The 17,421-nt window shown below is 48.2% G+C and overlaps 1 protein-coding gene across 1 annotated transcript in view; it reads right to left on the bottom strand.

Annotated features, from left to right (window-relative positions):
* NCAPG2 (non-SMC condensin II complex subunit G2) overlaps positions 1–17,421 on the bottom strand; it is a 115,525-nt gene that overhangs the window by 13,785 nt on the left and 84,319 nt on the right. Inside the window, exons 22-24 of the mRNA XM_074943425.1 lie at positions 12,938–13,037; positions 2,765–2,952; positions 901–1,044 (exon numbers count right to left, since the gene is read on the bottom strand). Of these exons, the coding sequence (XP_074799526.1) occupies positions 901–1,044; positions 2,765–2,952; positions 12,938–13,037 (432 nt within the window). The remainder of the gene's footprint in view (positions 1–900; positions 1,045–2,764; positions 2,953–12,937; positions 13,038–17,421) is intronic.

Here is a 17,421-nt window from a genome sequence, read left to right as displayed (position 1 = left end):
AGTAGCGTATGCATGAGTCTGCAACTAGTTATGAGGACTACCATGATGTCAAACATGTCCTTAGGCAGATAGGCCCTGCTGTCATGGAGTTTAATTCTGCCCCTATGAAGTCTATTCTCTATATTGGCACCCGAGGACGGCATCTCTCTGTTGATTTTTAGGCCCAGTGCGCCAAAGTTAAGAATTTGATCAATGGAGTCTTCTAGTTGCTGTGGTAAGCAAACAGCCAAGTACACTATGGGTATAGAGATGCCAGAGAACAGCACCTGGAACCATTTTGGAGGTTGGTGCAGCAGATGGTGTCTGCCAGATATTCTTTGCTGGAGCCAATAAAGCTTCATTCACTGGTAATGCCAGACTTGGGAGTATGAAGTACATTTCGGAGCGTAAGAGCTGTTCTGTACCACCTCCACAGGAGTCTTAAGTGAATCCACTATGCAGCACAGCAAATCCTGGGAGCTTTTGTAATTATTTGGCTGAGAGGGTGTTGCAGGAACCACTGCCTTGTCCAGAGATAATGAGAGAGCAGTTGGCCTAGTCTGCTCTACCATGGGAGGATGCTTTTCCTCTGATATCTTGACATGTTGAACTGCAACCTTAGACAGCCAAGCTTCTGAAAACATTTTTTTTTTTTTGGCATAACAGGATAACCACCAAAGCTTTTTATTATGCCTACAAAAATGCCAGTTTTATCACTGCATAACACCTCCTTCAACAGGTCAGGATCTCTGACTTTCCTTTGATGTACAGTCAATGGCGGTTCAGATTAACCAGGGAAGGGCACTACTGTACAATTGAAGCTTGACCACTGCTAGCCCTCTTTTGAACTGCTTTGGTTTAAAGGTTGAACATTTAGTATAATAAACTAAAAAAGTACAGTAGATTATTTAAACTCTTTACCTTTCGCAGTGTGTGACTTATCTCAACCACTACTGCAGCTAGGAGAGTAGAGAGTACACCATGGTGAACTGTTGGACAAGATGAATGCCAGCACTGGACTGTGTGTATGAATTCTCCAAGAGCCATTTGAATAGAATGAATCAACTAAAAAAATTAATTAATTAAAATATAGATCAGTTACAGCATTTCCACTTCGGGAGCATTTTAGTGCAATTAAAAGCTTTTAGTCAGGGATTCTCAAACTTTCATAGAGTTGACTACATCTTGATAGAGTGTCTCAGGAACTGTCGTCTCTCTCCCATTTGCTATCACATAACACCTCTACAGCAATTGCTTACCTAGAAAACTAATGTTAGGAAAATATTTAATGTAATTTAGCTGTCTTGATGCAATTTAACAACTCAGAGTAAGGAAGAGAACTAGCATTACGAGAGCAGTTAGGTCTCTGTGAATCTATCCTTTAGGGCCTAGTCAAAGGGTTGAAAAGCACAGGGAAAATCTCCCAAGGGCACTAAAGGCAAAGGCTTGGACCCTAAGTCTATGTCTACATTTGAGCTGGGAGATACTATTCCCAGCTCACATAGACATACCTACACTAGCTCTGCTCAAGTTGGCGTGCTAAAAATAAAACATTGTAGCTAGGGTAGCATGGACAGCAGCTTAGGCTAGATGCCTGAGTATGTACCCACCCAGACTCCCTGGATATGTACCTGGGTGGGAAGCCCAAATTCCTGCCCACACCATTCTATGCTGCTATTTTTAGCATGCTAGCTTGAGCACAGCTAGTGCAGGTGTGTCTACGTGAGCTAGGAATCACACCTCCCAGCTCAAATGCAGATTTAGGATTACTTGGAAGAATCCAAGACTTCCTGGCACTGATCCACTTATCTCAGCACCAGGAAAGAAACACTGTCCAGACCCTGCTATAAACATATAAAGTTCCTTTTCTCGAAGTAAAGTAGGTTCTGGAGGATTTTGACACCACTCCTTTTGGCAAGAGAGAACAGTTGTAAGCCATATACAGAGGCCAAGGGAGTTAAGGATGGAACAAAAGACTGAACCTGGGACAACAGATCTCTCTGCTCTGGGAAGGGGAAGATTACTTTTGACATTGAGAGAAGGTTCATAACCAGGCCTATCAGAACTAGAGAAGGTACAGAGAGCAGCTGATGGCTCTTTGCAGCAGGGAGGAGGCAGCCACTCATCTCAATCTTATTGGCTCTTTCCTCTCATCCAGCACTCAGTCCCATTCTCTCATCTCTTACCAAACCTGTTTTTAGTTTTCTTTCCTCACTAAGTTTTGAGTGCTGCCAGTCTGACCCAGTACACACATTGCTGGCACCCACATCGTGGAAAAACATTTGCTCATTTCTTTCTCTGTGATGAGGCAACACCCGTGTATATATCCACTCAAGTTATTTGACATGGGGAATTTGATTCAAGCACAGAGGCTTAGCTTGAGAGTGTAGGGCAGGATATGCTTTTTATTATTTATCCAGCTTTAGATCTCAGCTGTGAAGAAGAGACAAACAGCCTACAGAAGGAGGAACTAGCATAAAAATGCCTCATCCGGTTTGGCAGTCTAAACTGACATCACAAATGCATGATCCCTTTTTCACATTAGTATTTCCACTGAGCAGGACCAGCAGCGGGGAAAATCCTATTGATGACAAGGCTTAGAGCACCAGACACAAATGGCATAATGTCAAATCAATTATGAAACTGAGGATAATGAAGTATTTTTTGTGCCAATAAACCCAATGTGTCCAACTCACATCTGAGTAAAAGTCAAAGTCCGTGTTTATAGTTAACTTTACAATCACATGGTTTTGTGTGTGTGTGTGTTTAATAGGATGACAAATACCTGAAGCCCTTCTTCCTGCTGTTTTCTGAGCCTGCGTGCCACACATTCTAAAATTTTCTGGAACAGAGCCTGAACAGCATGGAGAAATGTTGCCACTTCTTCATCTGTATCAATGTTTTGAGTCAAAGAAGCTTCAATAATCTCTTTTAGAACATAAAGTAATGTAGGAATACAAAAGCAGCTTCTTTCTAGAGAAACAAATACCATATTAGACATTTAAAAAAATACAAATTTTTAACTAGATTGATATTCTTTAATTTAGGCCTTAAATTCTCACAGTATTTCCCAGAGTCTCGCCGCCTACCACTCAACATACTATAAAAACTCCAGGGGGGTTGAAAATATTTACCAGAGCTCCACTCTGGACAGCTCCAATCAATTTAAATGCTGCTTTAGCTACAAGCTTAGAATTAAATTCATTTACACTGTATAAATGGCTGTAATTTACTAGTGCAGATTATTTTATATTCAGCTAATTAACAACAGGGTCTGGGAGGCAGGAGCTGCCGGGGGGGGGGCACTTTTGGGGGCCCCACAGGCCTAGAGCGGCCCGGGTGATTAGCAGGGGGCTGGGAGCAGCCTGCTCCGTTTCCCTTGCCCCAGCCCCAGCCATGTCGCTCAGGGGAGGGGGCTTGGAGGAAGGGATCCTGCCCTGCACTCACCATCAGTGGCGGAAGCGGAGCAGCCCGCTCCACTCCGCCAGCTCCCAGCTGCGGTGCTCCGCTTCCCACCGCTGGTGAGTGCAGGGGGTGTCCTTTCCCCAACCTCCCTGCACTCACCAGCGGCGGGAAGCGGAGCGCCGCGGCTGGGAGCTGGCGGAGTGGAGCAGGGTGGGGCCACGTTGCTCCGCTTCCCGCCGCTGCCGGTGAGTGCCTGTCAGGGGGCGGGGGTGTGGATAGGGGGCGGGGCAGTCAGGGGACAGGGAACAGGGGGGTTGGGTAGGGGGTGGGGTCCTGGGGGTGATTAGGGACGGGGGGGGGGGGGTCTGTGGAGGGGGCGGTCACGGGACAAGGAGCAGGGGGGGCCAAAGCAAGTTCAATATAACACAGTAAGATTTTTTGGCTCCCGCGGACCACGTTATATCGGGGTAGAGGGTGGGTGTGTGTGTGTGTGTGTGTGTGTGTGTGTGTGTGTGTGTGTATTGTGACAGGGTCGGGCCAGATTGATGCAGGAGAGTGATAGAAGGCAAATATATTAGCCCCAGGTTAAGTAGGTCCCTTTTCCCTGGGTAGGGTAAGGTAAGGTAAGAGGGAAGGTTCCAGAACAATCAGGAACTTTCTGGAAACAATTAAGGCAAACAGGCTTATTAGAACACCTGCAGCCAATCAAGAATCTGCTAGAATCAATTAAGGCAGGCTAATCAGGGCACCTGGGTTTAAAAAGGAGCTCACTTCAGTTGGTGGTGCATGTGAGGAGCTGGGAGCAAGAGGCGCAAGAAGCTGAGAGTGAGATGGCGTACTACTGGAAGACTGAGAAGTACAAGTATTATCAGACATCAGGAGGAAGATCCTGTGGTGAGAATAAAGAAGGTGTTGGGAGGAGGTCATGGGGAAGTAGCCCAGGGAGTTGTAGCTGTCCTGCAGCTGTTACAGGAGCCACTGTAGACAGCTGCAATCCACAGGGCCCTGGGCTGGATCCCGGAGTAGAGGGCGGGCCCGGGTTCCCGCCATCCCTCCAACTCCCTACTTGATACCGGAGGAGTTGAACTGGACTGTGGGTTCCACCAGAGGAGAAGGTCTCTGGCCTGTTCCCTGATCCACTAGGTGGATCAGCAGAGACCGCGGGGATTGTTGTTCTTCCTTTCCCCATCCTGGCCAGTGATGAGGCTAACTGAGTGAACGGCAGATTTGAGTCATGAAAGTGGCCAAACTGAGGGCTGGTGAGAAAATCCGCCAATAAGCACAGGACCCACCAAGGCAGAGGAGGAACTTGTACACACACACACGCACACACACTATAAGTTTTAAACAAACAATTTAATACTGTACACAGCAATGATAACTGTGAAGCTTGGTTGAGGCGGTGAACTTAGAGGGTGGGATATTTCCCAGGGAATGCCCTACTGCTAAATGATAAACTAGCATTTGGCTGAGCCCTCAAGGGTTAACATGTTGTTAACATAGCCTCATACTCTACAAGGCAGCACAAATGGAGGGAGGGGAAACAGCATGGCAGACAGAGACAGAGATACACACCATGTGTGTGTGAGAGAGAGAGAGATGGAGATGTGCATTGCCCCTTTAAGTACGCTGACACCACTCTAAGGACATTACCTTTAAAAAGATCAGGAAGTTGAGACGGCAGCTGCAGACAGCAAGCTCCCGCCGTCCTGAGCCCTGTTGTGTCCCCACCCTGCTCTATATGGAGAAAGGATAAACAGAGGGCAGGAGTAGGGGCGAGGGGGGACACCCTGACATTAGCCCCTCTCTTCCCGCTCCCCACACAGCAAGCAGGAGGCTCTGGGGAGCTGCTCCAAGGCAGAGGGCAGGAGCAGCACATGGCAGTGGAGGGAGGGACAGCTGAACTGCTGGCAATTAGTAGCCTGCTGGGCGGCTGTTGCACAGGGAACTTAGGGGAGCAGGGAGCTGATAGGAGGGCTGCCAGTCCATCCTGGTTCCAAGCCCCGACCAACTAGCTACAACGGGCTGCTCTTCCTGCAAGCAGTGGACAAAGCAGGCGGCTGCCAAACAATGTTATAAGGGAGCATTGTGCACCTTTAAACGAGCATGTTCCCTAACTGATCAGCAACGAAACAACGTTAACCCTGACGACCTTAAGTGAGCAGTTACTGTAACAGCTAAATTGCAAAGCCATGCAGGAACACGGGATCCAGACATGAAAAAGTTCAATTGTTTTCAAATAAACATGCCTATGGACTTGTTCCCTTTCACGCCCTGTAAAATAGCTCTTTTGCACATTGAGAGCTGCTACTTTGCTTTCATGAAGAATTGAAGTTGAATTAATAAAAAATGTATTTTAATAAAGGAAACTATGTAGTAGACGGAAAGAAAGTGTGTTTCAGAGGAGTTCTTGAGACTTTAGCGACTCTGTTTTTTGTTTTATAACAACGTTTGTAAAATTCACTCTACGTATTGTAAAAAGTTGTATTAACCATTTCAAAACATCCAAAGGAAAGATCAAGACAGAGATAGCAGACTAAGTCACTTCCTTCCTCTATTTAAGTGGGAGTTCATACAAAATCCTGTATGATTAAAGAAATCTAAGCGACTAGTTTACTGAGTTGTGTCAGGAATATTAGCCTGGTCACTTCAGTTAGTCTCATCTTCCATTTTTTAGTACACCAAGCACAATCCTGCTGCATTTCCAACACAGCAGAGTAATATTTATTTCTATATTATATGTGAGAGGGGCTGGAAACATTACACACAGCCTGAAAAATCCACTTCTCCACTACTCAGTGGGAAGTTTTCAGTTATGAATATTGGGGCCTAGCCTATAAGTTTCTTCAGAAATTAAGCTTTCACTTAGTCCTTATTATGGAGATAACTCCAAATGCAAACTGAATACTAGATATGACAGAGTTGTCTCCCGGAGCCTAGAGATAGACAACTCCAATGACAGTTTGATCCAGCTGTAGCGGCAGTGTAAATAAGTAAAAATCACTGCTGCTATTCAGAAACCTGTGAACAACAGAGAAAAAACGATTACCTACATTTCGTAATTGCTGTTCTTCGAGATGTGTTGCTCATGTCCATCCCATTCTAGGTGTGTGCGTGCCCATGTGCACAGTTGTCAGAGACTTTTGCCTTAGCAGTATCCATAGGGCCAGATGTGGCACTCTCTAAAGTGCTGCGCTCATGTGGCAGTATATCAGCCACCACCGGCCCTATAGCCCTCTTGGTTCCTTCTTGCCAGCAAATCCGACAGAAGGGTAGGAGGGCGAGTAATGGAATGGACATGAGCAACACATCTCGAAGAACAAAAGTTATGAAAGGCAGGTAACCTTTTCTTCTTCTTCTTCGACTGCTTGCTCATGTCGATTCCATTCTAGGTGTCTCACAAGCAGTATCTATGGAGGTGGACTCAGAGTTCACCACTTGGCGGCTTGCAGTACTGCTCTACCAAAGCCAGCATCGTCCTGGGCCTGCTGGGTAAATGCATAGTGGGACGTGAAGGTAAGGACCAACGACCAGGTGGCCGCCCTACAGATGTCCTGAATAGACACTTGGGCCAAAAAGGCTGCCGAAGAGTCCTGCGCCCTGGTTGGTGCACAACACAGGCCACAGAATCCCACCCACTCCTGCGAAAAACCTCTCACCTATGTCTGAGCTATTGAAGTCCTCAAATTGTGGTTTAAAGACTTCAAGGAGCAAAGAATCTTCCAGCAAGTGACCCGTGCCCCGTGCTACAGAGGAAGGCGAAAAACCTCCAGGAACTCTTCCAATCTGCCCTGGAGGAAAATTCCTTCCCGACCCCAAATATGGCAATCAGCTAAACCCTGAGCATATGGGCAAGATTCACCAGCCGATAAAAACACGATTGCCAGGCGTGGCCCCTTTGCTTGATCATAGCAAAAGTGAAAGCAGGCAGTGATCCAGGAGGAAATTCTCTGAGCAGAAACAGGATGAACTTTCATCCTGTCTGCCACAGCGACGAATAATTGTGTCAACTTATGGAATGACTTGGTCCTGTCAATGTAGAAGGCCAGAGACCTCCTGACGTCCAGGGCATATAGCTTGCGCTCCTCCTCCAACTTATGCGGCTTCGGAAAGAAGACTGGCAAGTAAATATTTTGGCTTGAATGAAACCGAGAGACTACCTTTAAGAAGGAAGGTGTTAGCCTTGTTCTTGTAGAAGACTGTGTAAGGCAGTTCCGAGGTGAGCACCCAAATCTTGGATACCCGGCGGGCTGACGTCACCGCGACCAGGAACACAACCTTCCAGGAGAGGATCAGGAAAGAGCAGGAAGCCAGAGGCTCGAAGGGGGGATCCGTGAGCCGTGACAGCACCAGATTCAAGTCCCAAGGAGAAACAGGATCCCTAAAGTGCGGATAGAGATGCTCCAGGCCCTTAAGGAATCTGGCGTGATATCTTGAGAGAAAACCGACCTGCCTTTTAACGGTGGGTGGAAGGGTGAGATGGACATTAGATGGACTTCGATGGATGAAAGTGACAAGCCCTAAAGCTTGAGGTGCAGTAGGTAGTCTAGAATGAGCTGCAACGGGGCTCACTCGGATCAGACCCCCTTATTCGCCATCCAGCAGGTGAATCACTTCCATTCGGCCAGGTAGGTCGTGCTGATGGAGGGCTTTCTACTGACCAACAGGACTCGCTGGACCTCGGACAAGCACTGCCGTTTTCTTGTGCGTTTTGCCACACAGCAACCAAGACTTCAGATATAGTGCCACCAGGTTGGGGTGCAGGAGACTGCTGTGGTTCTGGGACAACAGGTCTACCCTGAGCGGCATCCGGAATGGGGTCGCCACCGAGAGGTCCAGCAGAGTGCTGAACCAGTGTTGGCGCAGCCATGCCAGCACCGTGAGGATGACCTTCGCGCTGTCCTGCTTGATCTTCATGACGACTCTGGGCAGCAATGGCACCAGAGGGAAGGCGTACATCAGAGCAGGATCAGACCATGGAAGCAGGAGGCGTCCGACGGTGATTCCCTGTCCCTGCCCTCGAATGAGTAGAAGACGTGGCATTTTCTGTTCTGCCTGGATGTGAATCGGTCCACCTGGGGAGTTCCCCACCCCTTGGAAGATAGAACTGATCACATCCGGGTGAAGGGATCACTCATGGCAAGACGAGAATATCCTGCCCAAGCGTTCCTAGCCCATGGGAGATGAGCGACCAGATGGATTGCTGCAGACAGAAATCCCAGAACCGGAGTGCTTCCTGGCAGAGGGCAGATGACCTGGCTCCCCCTTGTCCGTTGATATAGAAGATGGTGGCCCTGTTGTCCATTAGGACCTCAATCACCCTGCCTTGTATGAGAGTCCAAAAGGCTTGGCAGGCTATGCAAACAGCCCTGAGTTCCCTGACATTGATGTGCAGGGACTGATCGTGACTGGACCAACAGCCTTGAGTACTGAGATTGCCCAGGTGGGCTCCCCAGCCTGGGTCCAAACTGTCGGAGACAAGAGTCACTGACAAGACCAGGGCTGCGAAGGGGCCTCCCTCCAGCACAGATGTAGGATCTCTCCACCAGGTAAGGGATGACAGTACACTGTCCAGAATTCTGATCACCCAGTCCATACTGTGCCAGTTGGGGACATAGACCGATACCAGCCACGCCTGTAGGGGCTGGAGGCGGAGTTGCACGTGCCAGACCACGTAAGTGCATGCTGCCATGTGACCTAACAGTCTAAGGCATGTGTGGGCGGTGGCGAGTGTATGGGCACACAGAGACAAGATGAGGTCAACTATGGCCTGGAACCAAGTCCTGGGGAGAAAGGCTCTGGCTCAAATGGAGTTGAGTACCGCCCCAATGAATTCTATACATTGCACTGGGGTGAGGGTTGACTTTTTGTCGTTTATTATTTGGCCCTGGTCATCATGGCAGGTGGAACAGATCGAGATGCCTCTATACCTGATACGAGGACCAGCCCCTTATCAGCTAGTCATCGAGGTACAGGTAGATTTGGACCCCCCCCAACATTGCAGGTAAGTGGACACTGGTGCTATACACTTGGTGAACACACTCGGAGCTGACAAGAGACCAAAGGGCATCGCTGTGAACTGGAAATGGCGCTGGCCCAATGTGAAACGGAGGAAACGCCAGTGCCCTGGGAATATGGAAGTACGTGTCCTTTAAAGTGAGGGCAGCGTACCAGTCTCCCGGGTCCAGGGACAGGATGATGGAGGCCAGGGAGAACATATGAAACTTCAACTTTTTGAAATACTTGTTGAGGCGACGCAGGTCTAGAATAGGTCTGAGGCTCCCTTTTGTCTTCGGAATGAGGTAGCAGTGAGAGTAAAATCCTCTTCCCTCCATGTCTTGCAAAACCTCTTCCACTGCCTGTAGGCGCAGGAGGTTTCTGACCTCCTGAACGAGGAGTTGCTTCTGAGAAGGATCCCTGAAGAGGTATGGGGAAGGGGGATGGCAGAGTTGGTCAGCTACAAACTGCATGTTATAGCCCGATGAGACTGTGTCGAGCACCCAGTGGTCCGAGGTGACGTCGGACCAGGCTGACTGGACGGGTGGAAGTGGTTGAAGAAGTCAGGGAATGGATCCGGTGCAGCGACTGTGGAGTCATCCTTGGGCTCACACTCAAACTGACTACTTTTGGCTGCCTTGGTCCTTGGAAGGACCAGGCTGGGCAGGTGGACGAGACAACGACTGGTGGCATCATTTAAAGCCCCTGTCTTTGTCCTTTTTGTAGAAGCCGGATCGAGGGGTACCCCAAGACCTTGACAATGGCTTTCTGGCCTGCTGAGGAGTATGCAGGCCCAAAGAGTGGAAGGTGGCCTGGGAGTCTTTAAGGCCATGGATACTAGCACCAGTTAGCTCCCAGAAGAGCCCAGTTCCCTTGAAAGGGAGGTCCTGAAGGGTGGACTGCATCTCTTGGGCCAGCCTGGAGGTCCGTAACCAGGATCTACGCCTCATGGCTATTGCAGAGGCAACCACCCTGGATGCAAGTCCATGGCATCCCAGGCCATCTGGAGGACACTCTTGGCTACCGTCTTGCCCTCTACTATCAGAGTGGCAAATTTTTGCACGTGATCCGGTGGGAGGCTCTCTTTGAACTTGCTGACGGAGTGCCACAGGTTGAAATTATATCTGCCAAGTAGGGCCTGATGGTTAGAGACCCTAAACTGGAGGCTTGCTGTTGAATACATTTTTCTGCGAAATAAGTCCAGTCTTTTGGCATCTTTATTTTTGGGGGTGCCACTTGCCTGGCCCTGCCTAGCCCTTTCATTGACAGTGGACACAATCAGGGACCCCACAGAAGGGTGCGTGTATAGGAATTCAAACCCCTTAGTGGGGACATAGTACTTCTTTTCCGCCTTCTTGGATGCGGGCGGAATGAAAGATGAAGTCTGCCACACCAACTTGGCAATCTTTAGGACCCCTGGGTGAACAGGTAATGAGAACCAGGTTGGGGTAGAGGAGGGAATGACATTGAAGAGGTCACTGGGCGCCTCAGCTAGCTCCTCGACCTCCAAGTTCAGGTTGGCTGCCACCCTTTTAAGTAGGACTTGGTGCTCCCTTAAGTAATGGGGGGAGAAGGGGGCTACAGGTTTGCGAGGGCCCTGCCACTGCCTCGTCCAGGGATGAGGAGGATGACTGCACCGCCGGAGGTTGGGGGGTGTCCTCTTGCTGCGCCGGAGACTGCTCTGCGGCTGCCGGGGCCTCCCGCAGAGTCACCGCTTCGGATTTGGCCCCTTGTTCCAACACTGGTGCTGGCTGTGTCGGAGGCAGCTTGTCTGATGTAGCCTGGGAGGAGCAGTGGGAGCAGGGAGCTGGTGTAACAGGAACCCCACACGGGTTCCAGTACTGCCACTGGGCAGGCCATTGCCCTTGAGCCCATGCTGGTGCCGCAGGTGCCTTAGCAGGCTCCTGGCTGGGAGACAATTCGCCCCGTACAGGGGAAGGGTTGAACTGTCCCTCTGACCCGGACCACTTCCCTTCTGGTGACCAGAGCGGGGCTGTGGAAACCAGAGTCTGTCGACTGACTTGTTGGCGACCGGTCTGGGGAAGACGAGGGCCGGTGCTTGTCCAAAGAACGGTACCGGGGGCCCGGTGAATAGTGCCGCAACGAAGAATGGTCTTGTGTTGATGGGGACCGACGACTGGGAGATCTGTGAGGCGACCAGTGCTGTGGCGATCTCTGGCAGGAAGACCGTCGGTACCGGAAGTATGGGGATCAGCATCACGACTCTTGAGTTCCATGTCTTGTAGGCGGAGACCGTGGTGTCAGAGATCTGCACCTTCTGGCCGGAAACCGGGGTTGCGGCACTTGGGTCCTCGGCCATGGCGAAGGGGAACAACACCTGCGGTCTGGGGGCGTTCCACTGCCTTTAGGGACGGTCCCATCACTGGAGGGGTCATCTGAGCTGGTGTCTTGGTGGGATCTACCATGCAGTCAGGCATCTGCGGTGCTGGTCGGCCTAACTATTCTTTGGCTACCGTGCCCGTCTCAGGCTCGGCTACGGGGTCTGACCACAGCGGTATCCCCAGAGCCTCTGTTGCGGGCACGAGACCTAACTCGGGTCCTTTGCCCAAAGTTCTCTTGTGAGGTGCCTGCCGACCAGACGACTTAGACTGCTTCTTTGGTACTGGTGAGGGGGAATGGTGCTGGGCAGATCCCGGTGCTGGCGGCGCACTGCATGCTAACGCTGAAGTACTGGGCGTGGAGTCCGAGTGTGGGGGCTCTGATGCTGGGCACAGAGCAGCCTCCATGAGGAGGGCCCCTAATTGAATGTCCCGCTCTTTTTGAGTTTGGGAATTAAAGTTTTTGAAGCTCCAGTACTTGTCTTTTCTGGGACTCCCCCAGGCACTTCAGACAACTCTCGTGAGAGTTGCTGATAGGCATCGACCAGCTGCACTCAGAACACGGCTTGAAGCTCACGGGGAGTGGGGCATGCCCTGCTCCAGGACAAACTGCCATCCGAGACTAACTACTAAACTACTACTGAAACACTTAACAGCTAACTAATCGCTGACTCAATAACAAAGGAGAATGATCTGAACAGTGAAGAACTGCTAATGCTCTTGCTAAGCAAGACCAGGTGCTCCAAACAACCGTCACGTGCGGTAAGAAGGAACTGAGAGGGCGTAGGGCCACCGGCACCTGATATACTGCAGCATGAGCATGGCACTCCAGAGGGCACCACAGCCGGCCCAATGGATACTGCTGAAACAAAGTCTCCGACAACTGTGCATGTGTGGGTGCACATACCTAGAATGGAATCGACATGAGCAAGCACTCAAAGAAGAAACTCAAGAATCATGTCACACTGATTCACACTATTGCTGCTAGCAGAAGCTACGAACATCAGCAGAGGCACACACTGGAGTTTGTTCATGGGGGAAGAAGATCCAAAGCAGAGGCAGAGGCTATGCTAATGTAGCAGAAATGTATTCTCTAACTCTTCTCCTTAAAGCAACCAGGAGTCTCTGGGAGAGGAAGAGAGTATATGAGAAAAAACACCCCTTACAGCAGCATAGAGGAAGAAGCGATTACTACAAACATTGTTATTAAAGTGTACCTGTTTGCATAATTGAAAGAGTAACATCTAAAAGGTGTGCTTGAAACTCTGAATCTCCAAGGCCAACCATTATAGCATCCTTACACACTTTCAGATATGCCTAGACAAGAGAAGGAAAAATGCATCAACCCTAGATTATATTTAAGAGAAATATTTTAGTATTAGCTAAAAATAATAAAAACAGCAAATCAAGTTAGGAATTTTAAAAAACATTTGTATTTAATATTTTTCAGACTGAGGCCAGTCTAAACTATAAACTTACATCGGTATAACCATGTTGCTCAAGGGTGTGAAAAATCCACACCCCGAGCAATGCAGTTATGCCAACGTAACTCCGTGTTGAGAGCACTATGTTGACAGGATGTCTTCCCCTGTTAACATAGCTAACAGCTCTCATGGAGGTGGATTAACTGTGCTGATGGAAGAAGCATTTTAAGTGTAGACCTGCCCTGACTAAATACAAAGAAAAAATGTAATATAACATTACAGTATTGTAACTTTTTGGTGTGAGAGCATATATAGGAGCGGAAGTTAACATCTAATAATTAAAGAGAGCAAGAGCACTAAAACAGAAACTAAAGACTGTAAAAGTTTTACAGTAGCACAAAATGTATGTATTTCCCAAGTCTTTCTTTTGTCTCTCTCATAGTCCAGAAACAGTCAGATTTATATTAAAAACCCCCACTATTCCTCTATCTGTCAGCTTTTTCACTAGGAGAATATCCCATATCATCTCAGAAGAGTAACAAAGCCTGCATCCACTTACCAATTTTGCTTAGGCACACCGTGGTGTTCTCAGAAGGTGAAGGTGTAATTTTGTATTATGGAATGGATAAATGTGGGATACCCGAAGTCATGACCAATTTGATCCATTGGTAATTTCACTTTTTTAAAACCCCTATTATGAGACAAAAGGTTACTAGCCTGTTCTGTATCTGTTATTCTTAAAGTTGTGTTGCACATGTCCATTCCACTTCAGATGTGCGCGCACCCAGTGCACTGTTCTCAGAGATTTTTCCCTGATCCCCCAGTTCCTTCTTACTCGACGGACTCCAATATAGAGGGGAAGGAGGGTGGGTCATGGAATGGACATGTGCGAAACAACTCGAAGGACAGTTACAGAACAAGTTAGTAACCATTTCTTCTTTGAGTGATAGCACGTCCATTCCACGTCAGGTGATTCACAAGCAGTTTGATCTGGAGGTCGGATTGGAGTCTATCTGAATAACAATTGAAGGACCACACAATCCAAATCTGGCATCATCTGTAGACCGTTGGGAGATAGCATGAGGCAAATGTAGGTACTGTAGACCAAACTGCAGCTTGTCAAACATCCAGAATAGACACATGGGCTAAAAAGGCTGCAGAGGCTGCCTGCGATGGGGTTGAATGTGCTATCATCCTATTTGGTGGAGTTACAGTAACCATGACATAGCACAAATGGATACAGGAAGGAATCCAGGACAAGATTCTTTGAGAACAAACGAGAAAGCCCTTCATTCTGTTTGCAATTCCCACAAACAACTGCGAGGACGATCTAACAGTTTAGTTCTGTCCAAGTAAAACACTAACACACTCCCCCTTGTGATCATGTTGGTGAATTTAGTAAATATATTGCCTGATTGATGTATACAGAGGGTCAGACACCAGAACCGTTAATTCACCCACTCTCCTGGCTGAGGTGACCACCACCAAAAATGCTACTTTCAGTGAGACTTAGAGCAATGAACACATAGCCAGCGGTTCAAAGGATGGACCCATTAGTTTTGTTAAAACCCGTCTCAAAACCCTAGGGGGAACAGGAGCCTCTCTACTTGGAAATATAACCTGTTCAAACCCTTCAAAAACCTGAGCAACATGGGACTGGAGAAAAGTGACTGATCAACTGGAGGGTGAAAAGCCAAGATAGCTGCTAGGTGAACCTTAGTAGAACTAATGACAAGGCCTTGCTGTTTCATTTATAACAAATAGTCTAGCACATGTTGTATCGGAGCTCGGATTGGGTGAATGCCTTTCTGCTGGGACGAGACGGAGAATCTCTTCCACTTGACCAGGCAAGTATACCTATTAGAAGATTTTCTATTATTTAAGAGGACGTTTTGTACCTCCTTTGAACATATTTCCTCCTGAGGTGTTAACCATGGATCATCTAGGCTGTGAGGTGAAGGGCCTCCCAGTTATGGTGACCATGTTCTGTAGGCCAGGGCCATTCTGCAGTAAGCAGCAGCAGCTGCTATAGTAGGACAGCAGCAGCTATGAGCTAAGAAGCTGGGAGTCACATCCCATCTAAACTGAACGAAAATAATATAATATTGGGTTTTTATGAAGCATTTCTGCCCTAATAGCACCAATAGTGACCAGACAGACAAATCTTAAGGTGTGTAAAGAAAACTTTGCAAGATGACACTACCTGGCAACACCACTTATCAGCAGTTTCAGTTGAAAAGATACAATTTATTGCTTTTGTCTGTTTTTAAATTTGTAATACTTCCATTTGTTTACCTATAGTTATCACTGTGTGTTCTTTAATTTACATTTTGACAAAAACAAATGAACTTTTAGGTAGTAGGCTAGAATTGGTGAAAAATATTGTTTTGTAGTACTTCAGTTTAAAATGATTGGTTAAGGGATTGCTAAGTAGGACCCAAGTTTTAACTATATAAACTGGGGGCCAACGGGAAGTTATTTGGAACCGAACTCCGGAACATAGCCCAAGGTCAGAGCTTCCAAAACCATCACACCCTGCTGACCACACCGTTCAGAAGCTGGAGCCCCAGATGACCTGATCCTGACTGGCCATCAAGAAAAGTTTGACAGCCTTGTTGGGAGTGGTGAGCATTATATGCTTCGCATGTGTATTCTGTTAACCTATATTTATTAATAATTGATCTATGATATTACTGTGCAAGGCTCTTTCACTGGTAAAAGGTCCCACAAACCCACATACGCCCTTGTCCCCTGAACCTAGGACAGGAAAGGGTGGGGTGCCTAAATTAACTGGGTTACTCCTTGAGCCCACAGTAGGGTGAAGGTGGGTTGCCCTAGATTGTGCGGGTAACAGGTCCTGTGAGATCTGGGTCCACTAGCAATGTCAACTGATCCCTGGTTGAGAGGTTCAGCAGAATGAATGTTGGCAAGGCCACACTGGTGCTACGAGTATCACTTGAGATTGAGCCTGCTTGATTTTTACCACTACTCTGTGTAGTAGTTGAGGTTTGCCTGGAGAGGCTGTTTGCTTGTCTGCCTCAGGCTGGAGGGACTTCTCCATTAAGATCATTTTAAGCCGGAGATCCCTGTCCCGTTGGGCTCCAGCTTTCAGGTTGCTGCAGTGGGGGCATTTCTGGGGAATATGCCCCTCACCCAGGCAGCGTATGCATAAAAAGTGTCCGTCTGAAATGGGCATGGCATCACGGCAGACGCCACATCGTTTGAAGCCTGGAGACCCAGGCATTTTAACTAGTAACCGTCCCTTCAGGGAGGGTTTGTCTAACGAACTAACAAGACCTTTTTTCCCCCCTAACACTGACACTAACTCACTCTATAACAACTTATCTAAAAGCTATTTCTTAATGGTTTTAGGGAGAAGTGCTAACACTGCCCCTTCGTTCCGTCTTCGGCCGAGAATGGTTGAGAAGGAACTGGAGGGCTCGGGTCGTGTGCATGCCACACACAGCACCAATGGCACCACGAGATACCTACTGCGCACGCACATCCCACGTAGACACTGCTACCATAAATCTCCGATCGATAGCGCCAGGACGCACTGCCACCTAAAACTGGAGCACTCACAGGGACACTACTCAAAGAAGAACTAATGTTGCCTGAAGCGAGGTCCTGGTCACCATTTTCCTCTCGTCCACCAAAGCCAGAAAATTTATCTTGCCTCCTCTGGCAACTTGTTCATAAAGTTTAAAACATTGTCCCAGAGGGAAAAAAGCAGAACACCCCAGCTAAGCTTGCTGATTAGTGATCCGGAGCTGTAGTCCAGCTGCTGAATAAAGTTCCTTCCAAAAAAGATCAACAAGCTTCTTCACATCCTTTGATTTTGAGGTAGGTGCTTGCTGACCCTGCACTCTCCCTCATTGTTAACTGAGCCCGCCAAAGGTCCTGAGAGCAAGGGGGTGGGGAGAGGCGTAAAAACATTAAAACCCCTGCAAAGGAGCATAATATCTCCACTCAATTCTTTTCAGTATAGGAAGTAGGGAAGAAATTTGCCACAGAACTTTAGTAGGCTCCAGAATAGACTGATTTGTTGGGAGCACCACTTGAGAAGGTCCCACAGATCCCAAATTAATAACTTATCTGTGAGACCTCTTGAGCCACTTACACCTGAATATCTGTGGCAGAAGCCACATTCTGTAGAAGGTCCTGGTGGACTCTAGAATCATCCAGTGGAGGTAAGGAGCCCTCCAACACAACTACATCATCTGGCGATGAGAAGGAGAAAGCCAAGGCTGGCTGAGGTGCAATCTCCTCCAATTCTT

Source organism: Natator depressus, chromosome 2 (assembly GCF_965152275.1).
Source record: "Natator depressus isolate rNatDep1 chromosome 2, rNatDep2.hap1, whole genome shotgun sequence".
NCBI classification, from domain to species: Eukaryota; Metazoa; Chordata; order Testudines; family Cheloniidae; genus Natator; species Natator depressus.
The sequence above is the reverse complement of the archived record's forward strand: the minus strand, read 5'-3'. Positions and strand labels throughout refer to the sequence as shown.